Below are 18,233 nucleotides of genomic sequence, written 5' to 3'. Positions count from 1 at the left end.
CTCCATCCTTCCCTCACTCATGAACAGGATCCCAAGATACTTAAACTCCTCCACTTGAGGCAGGAACTCTCCCCCAACCTGAAGGGAGCAATCCACCTTTTTCCGGTCGAGAACCATGGCCTCTGACTTGGAGGTGCTGACTCTCATCCCAGCTGCTTCACACTCGGCTGCGAACCGCCCCAGTGCATGCTGAAGGTCCTGGCTCGAGGGAGCCAACAAGACAACATCATCTGAAAAAAGCGGAGACGAAATCTGGCGGCTCCCGAACCGAACCCCCTCCGGCCCCTGGCTGCGCCTAGAAATTTTGTCCATAAAAATGATGAACAGAATCGGTGACAAAGGGCAGCCCTGCCGGAGTCCAACATGCACTGGGAACAGGTCCGACTTACTGCCGGCAATGCGGACCAAGCTCCTGCTCCGGTTGTAAAGGGACTGTACAGCCCTCAATAGAGGGCCTCCAACCCCATACTCCCGGAGCACCTCCCACAGAATGACGCGAGGGACACAGTCGAATGCCTTCTGCAAGTCCACAAAACACATGTGGACTGTTTGGGCAAACTCCCATGAACCCTCAAGCACCCTGTGGAGGGTATAGAGCTGGTCCAGCGTTCCACGGCCAGGACGAAAACCGCATTGTTTCTCCTGAATCCGAGGTTCGACTATCGGCCAGATTCTCCTCTCCAGTACCCGGGAATAGACTTTCTCAGGGAGGCTGAGGAGTGTGATCCCCCGATAGTTGGAACACACCCTCCGGTCCCCCTTTTTAAAAAGAGGGACCACCACCTCAGTCTGCCAGTCCAGAGGCACTGTCCCCCTCTGCCATGTGATGTTGTAGAGGCGTGTCAACCAAGACAAACCTACAACATCCAGAGACTTGAGGTACTCAGGGCGGATCTCATCCACCCCCAGTGCTTTGCCACCGAGGAGCTTGCGAACTACCACAGTGACTTCAGCCCCGGTGATGGATAAATCGACCTCCAAGTCCCCAGTCTCTGCTTCCTCTACGGAAGACATGACAGTGGGATTGAGGAGATCCTCGAAGTATTCCTTCCACCGCCCGACAATATCCCTAGTCGAGGTCAACAGACAGCGGGTTCCGCCAGACGTTCCCAACAGACCCTCACGGTACATTTGGGTCTGCCAAGTCTGTCCCACTTCCTCCCCTGCCAGCAAATCCAACTCACCACCAGGTGGTGATCAGTTGACAGCTCAGCCCCTCTCTTTACCCGAGTGTCCAACACATACCGCCGATGGTCAGATGATACGACTACAAAGTCGATCACTGACCTTCGGCCTAGGGTGTCCTTGTGCCACGTGCACTGATGGACACCCTTATGCTTGAACATGGTGTTCGTTATGGACAAACTGTGACTAGCGCAGAAATCCAATAACAGAACAGCACTCTGGTTCAGACTGGGGAGGCCGTTCCTCCCAATCACACCCCTCCAGGTATCACTGTCGCTACCCACGTGAGTATTGAAGTCCCCCAGCAGAACAATGGAGTCCCCGGTTGGAGCACTTTCCAGTACCCCTCCCAGGGACTCAGAGACTTATCCCTGACCCGAAGGCGCAGGGAAGCGACCCTCTCGCTCAGCGGGGAGAACTCCAACACATGGCAGCTGAGCTGGGGGGCTATAAGCAAGCCCACACCAGCTCGCCGCCTCTCACCGCAGGCAACTCCAGAGTAGAAGAGAGTCCAGCCTCTCTCAAGGAGTTGGGTTCCAGAGCCCAGAGTGTGCGTGGAGGTGAGCCCGACTATCTCTAGCCGGTACCGCTCAACCTCCTGCACTAGCTCAGGCTCTTTCCCCCACAGTGAGGTGGCATTCCATGTCCCCATAGCCAGAGTCGTTGTCCAGGGTTTGGGTTGTCGGGGCCCCCGCCCACGACTGCCACCCATATCACATGGCACCGGCCCCTTCTGATCCTTCCTGCGGGTGGTGGGCCTATGGAAAGGCGGGCCCACGTCGCTCCTTCCCCCCCAGGCAGACAAAATAACTTTATATTCATGTTCAGACCAGTCACATCTCAATTTACATTGTGTAACATTGTGTGATTGTGGAGAATTCTTCTCTGGGTTGAGGTTGGGGTCAAATTACTACGGTTGAGGTTAGAATAAGGCATGTTTTGGGTTAAAATTAGAGGTCCAGTAGGGTTATAGTTAAGGCCAGATTATGGGGAGATTATGTTTAAAACAAGATTATGAGATAGGGTTGGGGTTTGGGCTAGAGCTGGTTGTATCGATCTAAATATCAATAGTATCGATACTAAAGTGCCTATCGGTACTAGATCAATACTAGCATGATGAGATTGATACTTTTGTTGCAGTTTCTCATCTATACTCCCAGAAAATTACTTGAATTTCCTCACAGAGTTCATGCGAGCGAGCACAGTTTCTCTCCAAGTCTGTCTGTGCTGTGTGCAAACAGAGCACCTCTCTCTCTCTCTCTCTCTCTCTCTCTCTCTCTCTCTCTCTCTCTCTCTCTCTCAGACAGGCACACTTTGCCCCTCCCCCTCCCTGCTCTGCCGGAGAGCGGAGAGTCAGAGCACTGACAGAGCAGCCCGTGATGGCGGAGAGAAATAGAAGCGCTGTGTCGACCCTTTTCACTGCAGTTGATCGGGAAACTGCCACATGTGATGTGTGCAAGAAAGTAATTCGCCACTGTGGTAATACCACAAACTTGCACATACACATTAAAGCAGCTCACCCTTGGGAGAACTCTGAGCTGAGGAGGAGGAGGAGGAGGAGGAGGAGGAGGAGGAGGAGGAGGAGGAGGAGGAGGGGGGAAATCACCAAACACACACAAGACCCCCTGCACAGAGACAGAGGTCTCTGGCAGAGGCTTTTCAGCCAAAAAATGCCAGTAATCTCCAGCATTAAGTAATGCTTTTCACCGTGTAATTGGTGATCAGAGAGGCCATTTCAGCAGACTGGCTAAACTATCATCATATGTTCAGCCAGTTGAAAAAAATCGTAATTGTTTTACTGGAACTCAAAAATATATGCTTATATAAAGATATATACCTCAAACCTGAAATATGAATATGGCTCAATATAATAACCCTTTGTGTTAACTGTTGAAAGAAAATTAGTATTCCTATTTAGGCTACATGCAGATTACAGTTACAGACTTAATTATCTTAATCATTTTGTTATTTCACCTAGATAACTCACAACAAGCCATGGATATAAAAATCTTTGTCCTCTGTTTTATCATAATCACAATCAACCAATAAAGGCAAAATCACAAAATTATTCAATGATCATGACATTTAAAGTAAAAAGTATCGGTATCGCCAACACTAGCCCTATATTTACTTGGTATCAGATAGATACCGAAATTCCCAGTTTTGCCTACCCCTATCTTTTACTGGATTGAAGAATATACCAGGAATTTCCCTAGGCAGTGAGGGGAGCCATAAGCAATCGATCTCAGAGTAACAGATCAAGACCACAGTGTAGATAACATCGATTTAATTTCAATTTAAAACTACTATGCTTTTAGCAATTTATCCAGTTCTCTTTAACCATGTAACAGGTTTTAACTGTTTTAATGACTTTGATGATTTCTAATTACCCCTTGTGACTGTTGCTTTTAACTGTATTTATACTTTTATCCTCACTACAGCTTTTAACATTATGAAAGAACATGAATCGCAATATTTATAACAAGACATGAATATGTAATATTTTTAACTTGTCACACTCTCCCCTACAAAATAAATGTTATCCCAACATTATACACACACACACACACACACACACACACACAAATACATATGTGTGTGTGTGTATACATATACATATATACATATGTACATATGTATACACACACACACTTCTCTTCGTCTTCCCGTCTCCTCCACCGAGTGTTTAAAAGAGGTGGATCTTGTGTTACTCCTTAGAAAGCTGAATGTTCTGTTCGTTAATTAAAGACTCAAACTGTTCGCCTGTGTCCAGCTCCACTACTTCTGGTCCAAATGACCAAAACGTAACAGTAATGCCCCTTTAAGATAAGCACAGGTTAAAAGCTCCAATTGAAAACCAGATAAATCAGACCATCCATTCAATGAAGAATAACTCATTTAGACAATAAGAATGAATAAATGTGAAAGCAAACGTGTGTAACACAAACTGAGGACAAAAATATGAAAGTGAAACTTACACCCTATATATAGTATATTTTCCTCAGTGTTATGACGCTGAGCCAGATAGCGCAGATGCATACACTGCACAGTACAGCCTGTCAGTTGTGGTCACATCCAGTGGCACTGCTAGGGTCTCTTGGGACTCCAAGCAAGAAATCCCTGGGGCCCCCACCCCACCCGTGCATGCCGCAAAAATTTGGTTTTGGCACACACAAATGAACAATTTCCAGGACATCTGAGATGAATACTGAAAAAATAGATTAATGGTTCTCAAGGTGAGGTCCAGGGACCAACAGAGGTCCCTAAAAGGCCAAGCCCATCAATAATAGTTGTAAATAAGTGGCCGGGGCCCCCTAGTGGGCAGGGGCTCCAACCAACTGCCTGGCTTGCCTGTCCGCAAGTCCAGCCCCTGGTCACATCACATGTGCAATGATCCTTGGTCACACACTGTACTCCAAGCCTCTGGAATGCAGGCGCTTAATTCATTCAGATGCACTGATACATACAGTATTTGGTATGCTTAAATAAACTCCAGATAGAGCACATGGGGCTCTATTTTCGACTCCACTGTCGGCGCGGCGCAGGTGCGGCGCAAAGTCAGGTCCGCTTCACCGATGGGGCGTGGCGGCGCAGGTATTTTTGTGCACTGTGTCGCCGGCGCATCTCCGTCCTCATCTCAGTCCCCATCTCAGTCCCACCCAGCGGCGCAACTAGGAAGGAGGGAGGGGAGAAGGCGTGGAGTGGGTTTGACACAGCCAAGTCAAATCTTCACCAATCACAGCAGCTCCTCACCTTATGGGATGCTGTTTGTAAAGTTGGTCATGCTGAAAATAACAGCAACATTTTGTCACATTTAGCTGCAAATCATGTTTAAAAAAGTGGTGTGAATTTTTCAGTCACTTTTAGCACATTTAACACAATATTTGTTAACTTTGAAAATTTATTAAATAATTAAATCTAAATCTAAATGTTAAATCTAAATGTTTTATCTAAAGGTTAAATCTAAATCTAAAAGTTAAATCTAAATGTTACACCTAAATGTTAAATCTGAATCTAAATCTAAATGTTTAATCTAATGTTAAATCTAAATCTAAATGTTATGCCTAAATGTTAAATCTAAATCTATATTTAAATGTTAAATGTAAATGTTTTGGGTGAAACTAAACATTTAACTAATATGCAAATTCAAGATGCCGGCAACCGGAAGTACCAAAATAAAAGCTCGAGGAGGTCAAAGTCTGTTTATAGTATCAAATAATGAAAAAACAACGATCTTTTCTGGAGAAATTGACTCTTGGACATAGATTACAATGAAAATAACTACCCAAAATAACAAACCCGTTTGGAGAAACTATGTTTTACGAGTACCTTACGAGTACCGAGTTTTTAGTGTGACTTTTTTGCGGGACTTATAACCCATAGCCACTACAGTTAGTCACAAAGGGGCGCACTCTGACTGATCTACCCCCGCCTGCCTCCACCCGCTGCAGCCTGCTGTTGGTCATACATGCCCTGCTAGCATGACCTAATCGGCGTTAGCCGAAAACATCGGGAGAGCCGTTTTGACGGCCATTCGCACATTTTCTCCTCCATCAGACATGTCATAGGCTTTCTGCTCTGCAAGAGAGATAGAGTAATGCTGATGGAGGATTGTTTTATTTACACTGCTGGGCCAGAAGTGTAAATAAAACAAGTATGCTAATGTTACACATGAAGTGCATTGGTGCTTATAGAAAATCTGAAAAGTTAGCCTGGATATGTAATGTTGCCCGATGCTACGTGATTTGGAAAACACACTTACCGAGGTGGCCTGTGGTTTCACTGGCTCTGTGGTGGTTGCCGAAAATGTGCAAATGGCCGTTTTGGACAGATGGATAATAATAATAATTGCTTAACTTTTGATGTACAACAGTAGTAGGTTTTTTTTCATGTTAACAGTGTTTACAATCATTTGGCTACTGACTGATCTAATAAGTTCCTAAAAATAATCATTATTTGTTGAGCTTTACATGCAGCACAACAGCATTAAACTGACCACATTGGTTAAACTGACCACATTGGTAAGTAGTGACGTCAGTTAAACGCGACTCCGCCGCAGCAGGACGCAGCGCTCGTTTCCTGCGTTAACTCTGGTGTTTATTAAACCCACAGTAATTTTAGGTAATAGTAATTTTAAGTTTTTTATAAAACCTTTTAGGGCTGCATGGTGGCGCAGCAGGTAGTGCGCGTGCCTCACAGCAAGAAGGTTGCCGGTTCGATCCCCGGGTCAGGCGGGGCCTTTCTGTGTGAAGTTTGCATGTTCTTCCCGTGCATGCGTGGGTTCTCTCCGGGTACTCCGGCTTCCTCCCACAGACCAAAAACATGCTCATTAGGTTAATTGATGACTCTAAATTGTCCGTAGGTGTGAATGTGAGTGTGAATGTTTGTTTGTCCTTGAATGTGGCCCTGCAATCGGCTGGCGACCGGTTCAGGGTGTACCCCGCCTCTCGCCCATTGTAGCTGGGATAGGCTCCAGCCCCCCGCAACCCCGAAAGGGATAGGCGGTATAGATAATGGATGGATGGATAAAACCTTTTAACTTAGTGGGATCTAACTCACCTCCTCCCTGTGGTGGTTCTGCGTTCCAGGGTGACGGATCCCCGGCACAGCCGGCAGCATGATGGCGGTCTGTGAGTCCTGTCTCCCCACCCTCTCAAAACTGAGGGACAGCGTCTCTAGCCTGAAGGCTGACCTCAAGGAGAGGGACAAAATCCTCATGGACTTCTCCACCGTTGCCTCGACCCAGTCAAAAGTCATCGCCCACATGAGGGCATCCGGCGCTGATAACCGGAGCATGACGGCCGCGGACAACACCACCCTGCCGTGGACCGGCTCCATTACCACCAGATCTCCGGCACCAGCACTCGCCGAGCTCCGCTGGCTCCACCAGGGCGCCAAGCCCAAGCCATCGGCACCCTCCACCTCCTGTCTTCGCCCCCCGGAGTGGCAGTGCTCCATCAGGGAGGATGGAGCGGCGGCTCCAGCACCGGTGAGCTCAACGCCACTCAAACCGAGGGAATCCTGGTCAGCGGTGACCAGAGGCACCGGGGCCCGTCCATCTACCGCTGGAGAACAGGTACGACATCATGAGCCTGCAGGATTTCCCTCCCATGGGAGCGTGTTCCAGCTCGCCTCCGGGACCTGTCCACCCAGCTGGTCGTGGCTCTCGCCAGTACAGCAGCCGGGATCCGCGTGTCCAGTCTGGCCCCTCTTCTCCATCTTGGCCAGGAGCAACCGCGGGCCGGTGCCACCAACCCTGGGTCTCACCCCGCCATCGGCGCACCTCTAGGCAGCCCGTGGAGCAGCGCACCCCCTCTGTGCTGGTCGTCGGGACCTCGATGGTCAGACACGTGTCGGTACGTGATGGTCGGACCTTCTGCCGCCCCGGAGCCCGCGTCAAGGAGGTTGAGTCCTCCGCCCTCGAGCTGTGTGCTCAGCACAGCTCAGCCTCCACGCTGGTCCTGGAGGCCGGCATCAATGATCTCAGAGACCAGAAATCTGAGATCCTCAAGCAGGATTTCAGCTCCATGGTGGACCGCATGCTGGACACGGGGAAGCAACTGGTTATTTCCAGCCCGCTTCCCCCGCCGCGCTATGGTGACGTCACCACCAGTCGCCTCCGCCAGCTGCACCTGTGGCTAAAGGGATTCTGCCTGGGAAAAAGTATTCCATATGTGGACAATTTTATCGCTTTTTTTAAACAGACCCCACCTTTTTAAAACAGACGGCCTACACCCAAACCAGGAGGGGTCACGGCTTTTATCAGTAAACATTGACTTGACAGTCCGGTCCTGCACCACAATCACCTCCTGACTCACTACACCCATACACACGCCCTCTGCACCTCACCCACACTCACCTTCACTCACCCCCACCTACATCATACACGCCCCTCCCTCACTGACCCCAGTGGCACAGGACAATATTTACACAATCAAAACCATAATTTCACACAGACATAGGAGACCCAGGACTACTTTTAGATCAAACTGTGTTTTTAACATTCCACTGGAAAGACGTGATGAGCGCAAGTTCAGCACAGATGTTAAAATGGCTGTGCTGAACGTGCGCTCTCTTTTAAACAAATCTTTTATTATAAATGACATAATTTTAGATAATAACCTGGACAGCATTCTCCTTACGGAGATGTGGCTTGGCATTGACGCACCTGTTGTCCTCACCGAGGCTTCCCCACCCAATTTTAACTTTTTATTTTCAACCAGGGGGTGCAAAAGAGGGGAGGTACTGCTTCAATCACAAAAACCAACATGCACATGAACGAAGTCAATTTTAATAGCTACTCATCATTTGAATACCATGCCTTCATTTTTAGCAGCCCACCGATCCTCTGTATAACTGTGTACCGACCACCCCAGTATTCTACTTCTTTTATTAGTGAGTTTTCTGAGCTCTTATCAATTATTCATACCTCTTTTAACAGAATTTTAATATCCGGTGATTTTAATCTACACATGGACTTTCCCTCAAACCTAATGTCCAGAGAATTTTTAAACCTTTTATACTGCCTTGATTTTAAGCAACACGTGACGCAGCCGACCCACAGCAAGGGGCGCACCTTGGACCTCGTTATATCTTATGGTCTGTCGGTTGGTGCGCCCTCTGTTGTGGACCTGGCTGTGTCTGACCACTTCTGTGTGTTTTTTACAATCACCAGTTTTAATCAGCGGGAGGCCCCTGTGAGAACAGTGAGGAAACGCTACCTAACTTCTGAAGTGGCTGCAAATTTTATCCAAATCTTACAGAGCACTCCTGCCGAAATTTTACCAGCACCCTGCGATTTTATCACTGACAACTTTAACAATAAAATAAAGTCAACACTGGACTCAGTGGCTCCACTTGTAATCAAAACAATCAAAACAAGACCCACACCTCCATGGAGAACTGAGGAAATTAAAAAACTCAAAAGGGAATGCAGGAGTGCTGAAAGGAGATGGAGGAAATCAAAGTTGACAGTTCACTATGAAATACTACGTCAACACCTCAAAATCTACAATAACACAGTCAAACAAGCAAGAATCTCTCACTTCCAAAAACTAATCCATGACCATAAAAATAATCCCAAATTCTTATTCTCCACAATTGATCTTTTAACAAACAAAAATTTTAAAAGATCCTCCAAGACACCAGATAACGCCCTTTGCGAGGATTTTGCAGACCACTTCAGAAGAAAAATCAATGACATAAGATCCAGTCTTTTATCTCAACAGCTTTTAACACCTGGATCATTGCTTGGACCTGTAGAAACACTGGAGAGTTTTGCCCTGGTTGATGCAAGGACACTGAGTCGAGTTTTCTCCCAGGTAAAGCCCACAACCTGCCTTTTAGACCCAATTCCCACACCGTTTTTTAAAACACTCTATGGATTCTTTGAGGAACAGCTGCTGTATTTGGTCAATTGCTCTCTCCAGACGGGTGTCTTCCCCGCCTCCTTTAAAACGGCGGTGGTGAAGCCCCCTCTGAAGAAGAGTGATTTAGACCCCAATGTTTTAAATAACTACCGGCCTGTATCCAACCTACCATTTTTAAGTAAGATTTTAGAAAAACTTGTTTTTCATCAAGTAAATGAATTTTTACACTCGAAACATATTTTAGAGACTCATCATTCTGGTTTTAGGATGAACCACAGTACAGAGACAGCACTTTTAAAGATTTTAAACGACATCAGGTGTAATTTAGATAATCATAAACTCACAGTCTTGGTTCTACTGGATCTAACCGCTGCCTTCGATACAGTAGACCATCACATTTTATTAAATAGACTGAGGAACCTGGTTGGCCTCTCTGGTACTGTTTTTAACTGGTTCACGTCCTACCTCACTGATCGAAGTTTCTTTGTAAGTATGGATACATGTTCCTCAGGAACCCATAAGATAAAGTGTGGGGTTCCCCAAGGTTCAATTTTAGGTCCAACTCTTTTTAATCTTTACATGCTGCCCCTTGGGGACATCATCAGGAGGCACAGCATCAACTTCCATAGTTATGCTGATGATACGCAACTGTACATCGCCGTGTCTCCTGATGACACAGGGCCAATTGATGCCCTTTTTAACTGTATTTTAGACATCAAGTCATGGATGGCAGCAAGCTTCCTACAGCTCAACCAGGACAAAACAGAGGTTTTAGTCATTGGTCCTGAAGGCCAGAGAGAGAAACTTTTACCAAAGTTACAGGATTTTAAACCCTCAAAATCAGTAAAAAATCTGGGCGTGATTTTTGACTCTGAGCTCACTTTTATTCCAAACATCAAAAACATAACAAAGATAGGTTTTTACCATCTCAAGAATATAGCCAGAGTCCGCCCGTTCCTCTCTCAGGCCAGTACGGAGGTGCTGATGCATGCTTTTATCTCTTGTCGTTTAGATTACTGTAATGCCCTGCTCTCTGGTCTTCCCAAAAAGAGCATGTATAACTTACAATTATTACAAAACTCAGCCGCATGAGTGCTGACGAGGACCAGAGGGCGGGAGCATATTACACCTGTTTTAAAATTGCTGCATTGGCTCCCCGTGCGCTTCAGGATCGATTTTAAGGTTCTTTTACTAGTTTTTAAGTGTCTTAACGATCTTGGACCTTCTTATTTATCTGCATTACTTTTACCGTATCAACCCTCACGGACCCTGAGGTCCTCCGGTGCTGGCCTTTTAACGATACCACAAATTAGAACTACAACACACGGGGAGGCGGCATTCAGTTATTATGGCCCCCGATTGTGGAACAGCCTGCCGGAGAGCCTCAGGGCCGCAGAGAATGTTGATGTTTTTAAAAAGAGGCTCAAGACCCATCTTTTTAATCAGGCTTTTAACTGACTCATTTAGCTATTTATAATTTCTTAAGCTGACCTTTATTCTTACATTTTCTAATATTATATATATTTTTATTTTTTATTTTTATTTTTTGTTGTGTTACCTCAGTGTTTTATTTCAATTGTTTTAGTCATTACTTATGGTCTACTTTATACATTCTATTGTTTTATTCTGAGTTTTAGCTTCTATACCTTTTATCTTATTTTACTGTTCTAGCCCCTCATTTTCCAGTGTTTCCTCCTGGGGGCCATGGATGGCCCTGGCCTGGGTAGCTAGAGAGCTTTACATCTTGGTGTGGAGCCTCCTGTCTGCCTGGGCTGGGGTGGTCCCTGTGTCAGCGCCCCCGCAGTCATGGACCATGATTCCTCTCGGTGTGCATGGCCCCCAAAGGTAGCTTCTTCCTCACCTCGGTTCTCGGTGTCCAGCCATGTCTCCTCAGCGTGGGTGTGTGTATGTTTGTGTGTGTGGGTATGTATGTCTGTCCATGTATGTGCGTGACTGTATGTAATTGTGTATCTGTGTGTATATTTGGGGGGGGGAGGTTTCGGGTCACACTGTTCTGTAATGTTGTTGTTGTTGTTGTTGTTGTTGTTGCTGTTGTTTTTACCCCCTGTGAGGCACTTTGTATTACTATAAACGTATGAAAAGTGCCATATAAATAAAGCTGATTAAAAAAAACATGTGTAGTTTAATTTCAAGTAAAGCAATCGTCAGTAAATGGTTTTCCCTTTTGTGGAGGGTTTACCCAAAGCTACAAAATGTCTGGTCAAATCTGAGATGGATAGTGAACTGACTCAGTGAAACTGAATCAGGGTCCTGGGTGGGCAGGGGCTCCTGTTTGACAGGGTGCAGTTGGACCAGCAAGCATGGTTTAATTATAGCCTCCCCCTGACCACACTATGTACACATGATTCTTGCTGCTTTAGTTTCAATGGAGTAAGACCAACCACCTACACTCCAAGAGGCACGGCAACAAATAAACCACCCCAGACCTGCAAAGAATGTTCCGCTTGCATAATATCCAAATTAGCTGACTTATTATCTACAGAATCATCATTCAAAAGAATATTATATTCACAGTATTGTTTTTTCTTTTGGCCATTAGTCAGGAAACAGATTATTCTGTTTGTACTCAAACACACAGACATCTCTAAATGAATCTTTAAGAACTCATATATTCCCTTCAGTTTTATATTATGTCCATGGTTTGTATTTCCCAGCTAGCTCCCTACAGACAGGTGTTGAATTTAATGTGGGTGGGAAGCTTTAAATAAAGGTTTTATTTATAGAGGCTTGCAATGTCATTGTTTTTGGTTGCCAAGCACATACACACATTACTTTTTCTGTCAGGTTTAATTTAAATGGTTTTCATAGAAACACCTCACTTCTCACTACTAGTGTCAAAGATACTGAAATTATCTTTTTTTTTGCTCTCACCTAATACTCAAGAGTGTAGCACTGCATGCAGCTGAAGCTTGACACTGTGCTATTCTGACACAGGTCGGTGCAGTTGGCATGGATTCCTTTCCAAGGGTCAAGCTGTATATGTTTCATGAAAGTGTTCTGCAATGCTACGAACTAATGCTCACTTCGTCTGACATGCTTTGTGGGATAAGAAGACAGAAATTGTTGAAGTTCAACAATGAGTTTTCAGAAAAATCATTTCTGTTTAATAAAACTGCCTATGCTGTAGCCAAATAATTCTTCTACAACAAAACAATTGCATTTTTACTATTACTCCATCACCCATCATTTTACCATAAAAGCACAATGTTTCAATATTTCAGTCGTATGATGAGGATTTTAGTATCTTGTAGAGCTTGAGGAAGTCTGTGGCCGACATGAGCAGAAGGCACGTTGTCATATTACCACTCTGTTGCATAACTGTTCTAGACTGGCATTATTTAATTGCTCTTGATAAAACGTCAGCAGCTAGCTATCTGTCTGCCATCTATCTGGTGTCTCTTTTGTATGTGATACTACTTCCTTCTGGAGATTAAAAGTTTGCAAAACCTACTGTGAATATTACAGAAATATAACTAAAATGTTTGGGTATATTCTGATGCATCCACAGTATGCTTCACAAATATACACATAGACATACAAGACAAAAAAGAGTGTTGTGTGCTGTGAGACGGTGATAATATTGTGTATGGAGTGATACTAGAAATCTGCACAGAGGCTAATTTGGTTGCCTCCCACTTGGAGGAGGACAGGCAGTAGACAGCTGTGTAACAGGAGATGCAGCTTCAATTCAGGACAAGGGCAATGTGACCAGCTGATCCTCCGCTTGCCTACACTGACATATACAAAAGCAGAAAGATAGTCTGAATATTGAACATTTTTTTCAAATATTTATACAAATTTTACCAGCTATTCATATTTGAAAATATCAGCCTGTTTTTCTGCACTGTTAACTTTCATTACTGGTATAAAGAAAGCTTTAAGAATAGAAAACAAGACAAAGAGAAGAAAAAATGAACAACTTAGATTTAGTTATTGTGTTTGTCTAACTCTCGTGTAAAAGAGCTGTGAATGGAATTGAGAGACAGCAAGTTCCAGACTTTTTAGTAGTGGGATCTGCTTTTGTTTACATTTGGATCACAGAGTGCATCTTTAATATAGTAATGCTCAGTTTGACTGAAAGCCATTGACCAAGACAAACACAGAAGCCCTGATATTACTGTAAGTTTCATAGAATAAAAAAATATTGTTATGTGGTGGATTCTTCTTTGTGCAGCATTTCTACAAGGCTGCTATTTAATAAGTGAAAAGAATACCAATTCTTTTCAACCTTCACGCCTGACACAAGGACCCCTCATCTCTACTGCATGCTTGGCAAAAGTTAAGCTCAGCTTTTTTCTATTGCTCCAACTTCCCCCAATGCTGCCCCTCACCCAACCTTGTGACCCCCCCCCATACTAAGGCGTCCAACTGGTGCTATGTATGGCCATTAGGTGGGGGGGGGGGGGGCACAGCTGCAGTACCCATCTTGGATGACTGAGATGTAAATGCATCCCTTTCATAAACTGCTCAGTACAGGGGACTGGCCAATGAGGGTGCAGCAGGCACTAAAATGGCCAAGCCAATGGGTGAGCGTCTGTCCAGTATATAAACAGGGAGCAAAGACCTCCAGAGTTGGGTGACCCCTATTTTGGCTGTGGTGAACAGGATCTGATCCCAAGGACTGTTACCTCTGTTCTTGTCTGGTGTGCAGGTAAAGAAATCTTACAGAGATAGTTATTTTGTGGAGTTGAAGAAGGACGAGCAAATATTTGAAGGCATGTGTGGAATCGGAGATCCATCCAAACATTTAGATGGATTGGTTGCTTATTTTCTGTGATGAAGGGTTTCGGAGTTCACGATGAAATTAAAATGTGAATGCATAACAATTCTGGGAATTTGAATCCATATTAACATGTGACATAAGATAAATTCATATGTCACATGTCATGAAAAAAAGACACCTACTGGGTATCAGTGGTGATTTAATTTTGTGAGATTAATGAAATGAATTAATGAAAATATGCATGGACATACTGTGATCGACTGGCGACCGGTCCAGGGTGTACCCCGCCTCCCGCCCGTTGACAGCTGAGATAGGCTCCGGCCCCCCCTGCGACCCCGAAAGGGATAAACGGCATAGAAAATAGATGGATGGATGGATGCATGGACATAATGTTTTAGCATAACATTAGCTGCAATGCTGTTGTATTGTTAACTTGCATTGCTCTGTGTGTGTGTGTGTGTGTGTGTGTGTGTGTGTGTGTGTGTGTGTGTGTGTGTGTGTGTGTGTATTTATGCTCTCTGCAAATGGTTCTTTCATTTGGACAGTGATTTATGTGGACAGGTGCGTCACAGTTTGAGACCTGTAAGAGACAGCTTAAGGCCCTGGATGTCCAGTAATTGATTTCAGCCATTTAAGAGTCACACTTTTAAGACTACTTTTTGAGCTTTAAGCTAACAAGACAAGACTTTGTTCTTAGCAAAGTGACGACTGCCTCAAAAATGATTTATTTCATAAACCAAAACAGCTTATTTCCAAAACGCTACACTGCAGTTCACAACAGTTCACATTTCATGTGCATCGTTGCACATGTCACTGTTATATAATTCATGTGATCAGCTTATCAAAGCTAGATGAAACAAATTACTAAAAGGTAACATGCATTATGTCCATTGCCAATTAGAAGTTCATAGATCTTGTTGGAACACGGTGGAGTGGACTGGAGGGAGGCTTTTGCAGCTTGTCAGGCTTCCATCAGGAATTCAGCATAGTGACAGCTTAAAGTGTTTGAATTTGTAGGGTGAACAGTAATATAAAGAAGGTGCAGAGTGTTTTCAATGGGAATACATATGTAAAACATGACCCACAAAGACTTTTTTATGTGTCAACATATTGAGTGGAGTGTGTGTGCCAAGAGAATTAAAATGATAATTGAATATGCTGAGGACTTTTTGAAGAAAGGGAATACAGTCAGATTGGCTGATGCTAAAAATAACCAGCCAACATGCACTCCTCCCCCGACTCCACCCTACCTATTTCAACAGGACATATGAGCAGCCGAAAATTGAGTGTCAGTTGTTACCAGAATTCCTCTGCCAACACCACTTAAACTATGCAGCTGTCTTGCAGAATATCCTATATCTCCATAGGTTTTTGTGGACATTCAGGTAACCTTCACAGACAGATTAGGATGAACTGGTTTTTGATCACCCTGAGCCTGTGTTTAGGTTTTCTTATCCTGTATGTCCCTCTTTTTGCAGTGTTAGAAAGCAATCATGCCTTTCGGAAACACCCACAACAACTTCAAGCTCAACTACAAAGTTGAGGAGGAGTACCCTGACCTGTCCAAGCACAACAACCATATGGCCAAGGTCCTGACCAAGGAGTTGTATGGCAAAATGAGGGACAAGCAGACATCCAGTGGCTTCACTCTGGATGATGTCATCCAGACTGGTGTTGACAACCCCGGTGAGACCAGAGAGACACTAAAATATAGACAAAGAAATCTTTCTATGAGTCATAAAATCATTCAGACACATAAACCTACAAACTAAAACATAACTGAACTTTGGGTGAACATTTCTTGTCTTGTCATGTCTTATATGTGAATAAAATCACCAAATTAAAGACACATGAGCTTGTACAACATCTATTATCTTCCCTCCTATCTTCTAACTCCTGCTTTAATACTTGCTCTCTGCCTTCAGGTCACCCCTTCATCATGACTGTTGGCTGTGTTGCTGGTGATGAGGAATCCTATGAGGTATTCAAAGATCTGCTTGACCCCATCATCTCCGACCGTCATGGTGGATACAAGCCCACTGACAAGCACAAGACTGACCTGAACTTCGAGAACCTGAAGGTGCAGTACCCCACTTTTCAACAAAGAACAGAAAGCACTGTAGAAACCAGAGAGAACATAAGACATAGTGTATAGAACTTTGAGAAGTTAAACCAAAAACGACACTAGATAACTAGGCAGTTGGACAAGGAACTTGTCAGATGACGATGTTCACTGCCCTACATTTTGTGATTTCTGTTTCACTTTTTCAAACTCATTAGGGTGGTGATGACCTGGACCCCAACTATGTTCTGTCTAGCCGTGTCCGCACTGGCCGCAGCATCAAGGGATTCACCCTGCCCCCCCACAACAGCCGTGGCGAGCGCAGAGCTATTGAGAAGCTGTCCGTTGAGGGTAAACTATTCACAGTTTGAATGCCTGAGTGGGAATTGGGTTGGGCAGTAAGCTTGGCCTTTCGCAAACAACAGGCTGTTCCCATGCTACTGAAAGTGTCATTTAAGGATAAGAAGCTGAATAAAGAGTGATGAACCCAACAGGGACATGATCATCATCAGTTTAGTATTTCCTGTGAAGAACTATACTATCAAAGAACACAAAATCTCTTAATTGTACGTCTCTCCAGCTCTGACCAGTCTGGATGGTGAGTTCAAGGGAAAGTACTATCCCCTGAAGTCCATGACTGAGGCTGAGCAGGACCAGCTGATCAATGATCACTTCCTGTTTGACAAGCCTGTCTCTCCCCTGCTGACCTGTGCCGGTATGGCTCGCGACTGGCCCGATGGCAGAGGCATCATGTAAGTATGACCAATAATTGTCAGCAGGCCAGCTGTGAAAACATTGTTCATAACTCTCAGTACGGATTTGCATCACCTGTCTGTGCTCTACTGTTTTACTTGATTCTTTGCATTCAACTCCATCCAGGCACAACGACAACAAGACTTTCCTGGTGTGGGTCAACGAGGAGGATCACCTGCGTGTCATCTCCATGCAGAAGGGCGGCAACATGAGGGAGGTCTTCAGGCGCTTCTGCGTTGGCCTGCAGAAGGTACACATTAAAAATATCTCAACACAAGCTATGATTGGACTGAGTAAAAGAAGTGTGGATCGCCACTAGTTATTCCTCTGACTCTCCTGGTTTCTAATCTGCCAGATTGAGGAGATCTTCAAGAAGCACAACCACGGCTTCATGTGGAACGAGCATCTTGGTTACATCCTGACCTGCCCCTCCAACCTGGGTACTGGCCTACGTGGTGGCGTCCATGTCAAGCTGCCCAAGCTGAGCACACACGCCAAGTTTGAGGAGATCCTCACCAGGCTGCGTCTGCAGAAGCGTGGCACAGGTACCAACATATGCACTCCTTAGCTTGTACATCTGTGGATCAGCCTATAGATTAATTAAGATCTCTACAGAGACTACAGCATTTTAAGATGGAAGGTGCTATGTGTAATCTGTACTTTCTCCCTTGTCCTTTTTCCTCTTTAGGTGGTGTGGACACTGCATCCGTGGGTGGTGTGTTTGACATCTCCAATGCTGACCGTCTGGGATCCTCCGAGGTGGAGCAGGTCCAGCTGGTGGTTGATGGTGTCAAGCTGATGGTCGAGATGGAGAAGAAGCTGGAGAAGGGAGAGGCAATCGATAGCATGATCCCTGCTCAGAAGTAAAGAGGGACAATTTTATGTTTTTCTTGTGACCACTTATGTGCAATGGAGCCTGCTGATGGGCGTGCAGAGGAAACTGCTTACCTAGAGACTCTTGACTCTGCTCACCTTTTCTTCCTTCCAGCTTTTTTTCTCTTCTCTGCCCTTTTTTCATGTTCTGCAGTGTTGGTTGGTAACATCTTGGGATCAGCCTCCACTGAGCTGGGCTCACCTGGCAGATGTGGCATCACCTACTTTTTGTTATAAAAAGTAATGA

General features: G+C 44.9%; 1 protein-coding gene across 1 annotated transcript; it reads left to right on the top strand.

Moving 5' to 3' along the window:
• The first annotated feature begins 14,157 nt into the window (after positions 1-14,157).
• Positions 14,158-18,142, top strand: ckma (creatine kinase, muscle a). The gene is made up of 8 exons (XM_070983845.1): positions 14,158-14,226; positions 15,777-15,984; positions 16,224-16,378; positions 16,579-16,711; positions 16,941-17,112; positions 17,240-17,363; positions 17,469-17,658; positions 17,802-18,142. Exons 2-8 carry the CDS (start codon positions 15,792-15,794, stop codon positions 17,978-17,980), a joined length of 1,146 nt encoding a protein of 381 aa, XP_070839946.1. The 5' UTR covers positions 14,158-14,226; positions 15,777-15,791; the 3' UTR covers positions 17,981-18,142.
• Positions 18,143-18,233: the final 91 nt, after the last annotated feature.

Source organism: Chaetodon trifascialis, chromosome 16 (genome assembly GCF_039877785.1).
Source record: "Chaetodon trifascialis isolate fChaTrf1 chromosome 16, fChaTrf1.hap1, whole genome shotgun sequence".
NCBI classification, from domain to species: domain Eukaryota; kingdom Metazoa; phylum Chordata; class Actinopteri; order Chaetodontiformes; family Chaetodontidae; genus Chaetodon; species Chaetodon trifascialis.
This window is presented reverse-complemented; position numbering and strand designations above follow the sequence as displayed.

Excerpts from the sequence above, each read along its gene's own strand:
- ckma (XM_070983845.1), top strand. The coding sequence starts at position 15,792 with ATGCCTTTCGGAAACACCCACAACAACTTCAAGCTCAACTACAAAGTT. Across the intron at positions 16,712-16,940 it reads TGAGAAGCTGTCCGTTGAGG|CTCTGACCAGTCTGGATGGT; the intron begins GTAAACTATTCA and ends ACGTCTCTCCAG. Across the intron at positions 17,113-17,239 it reads CCCGATGGCAGAGGCATCAT|GCACAACGACAACAAGACTT; the intron begins GTAAGTATGACC and ends AACTCCATCCAG.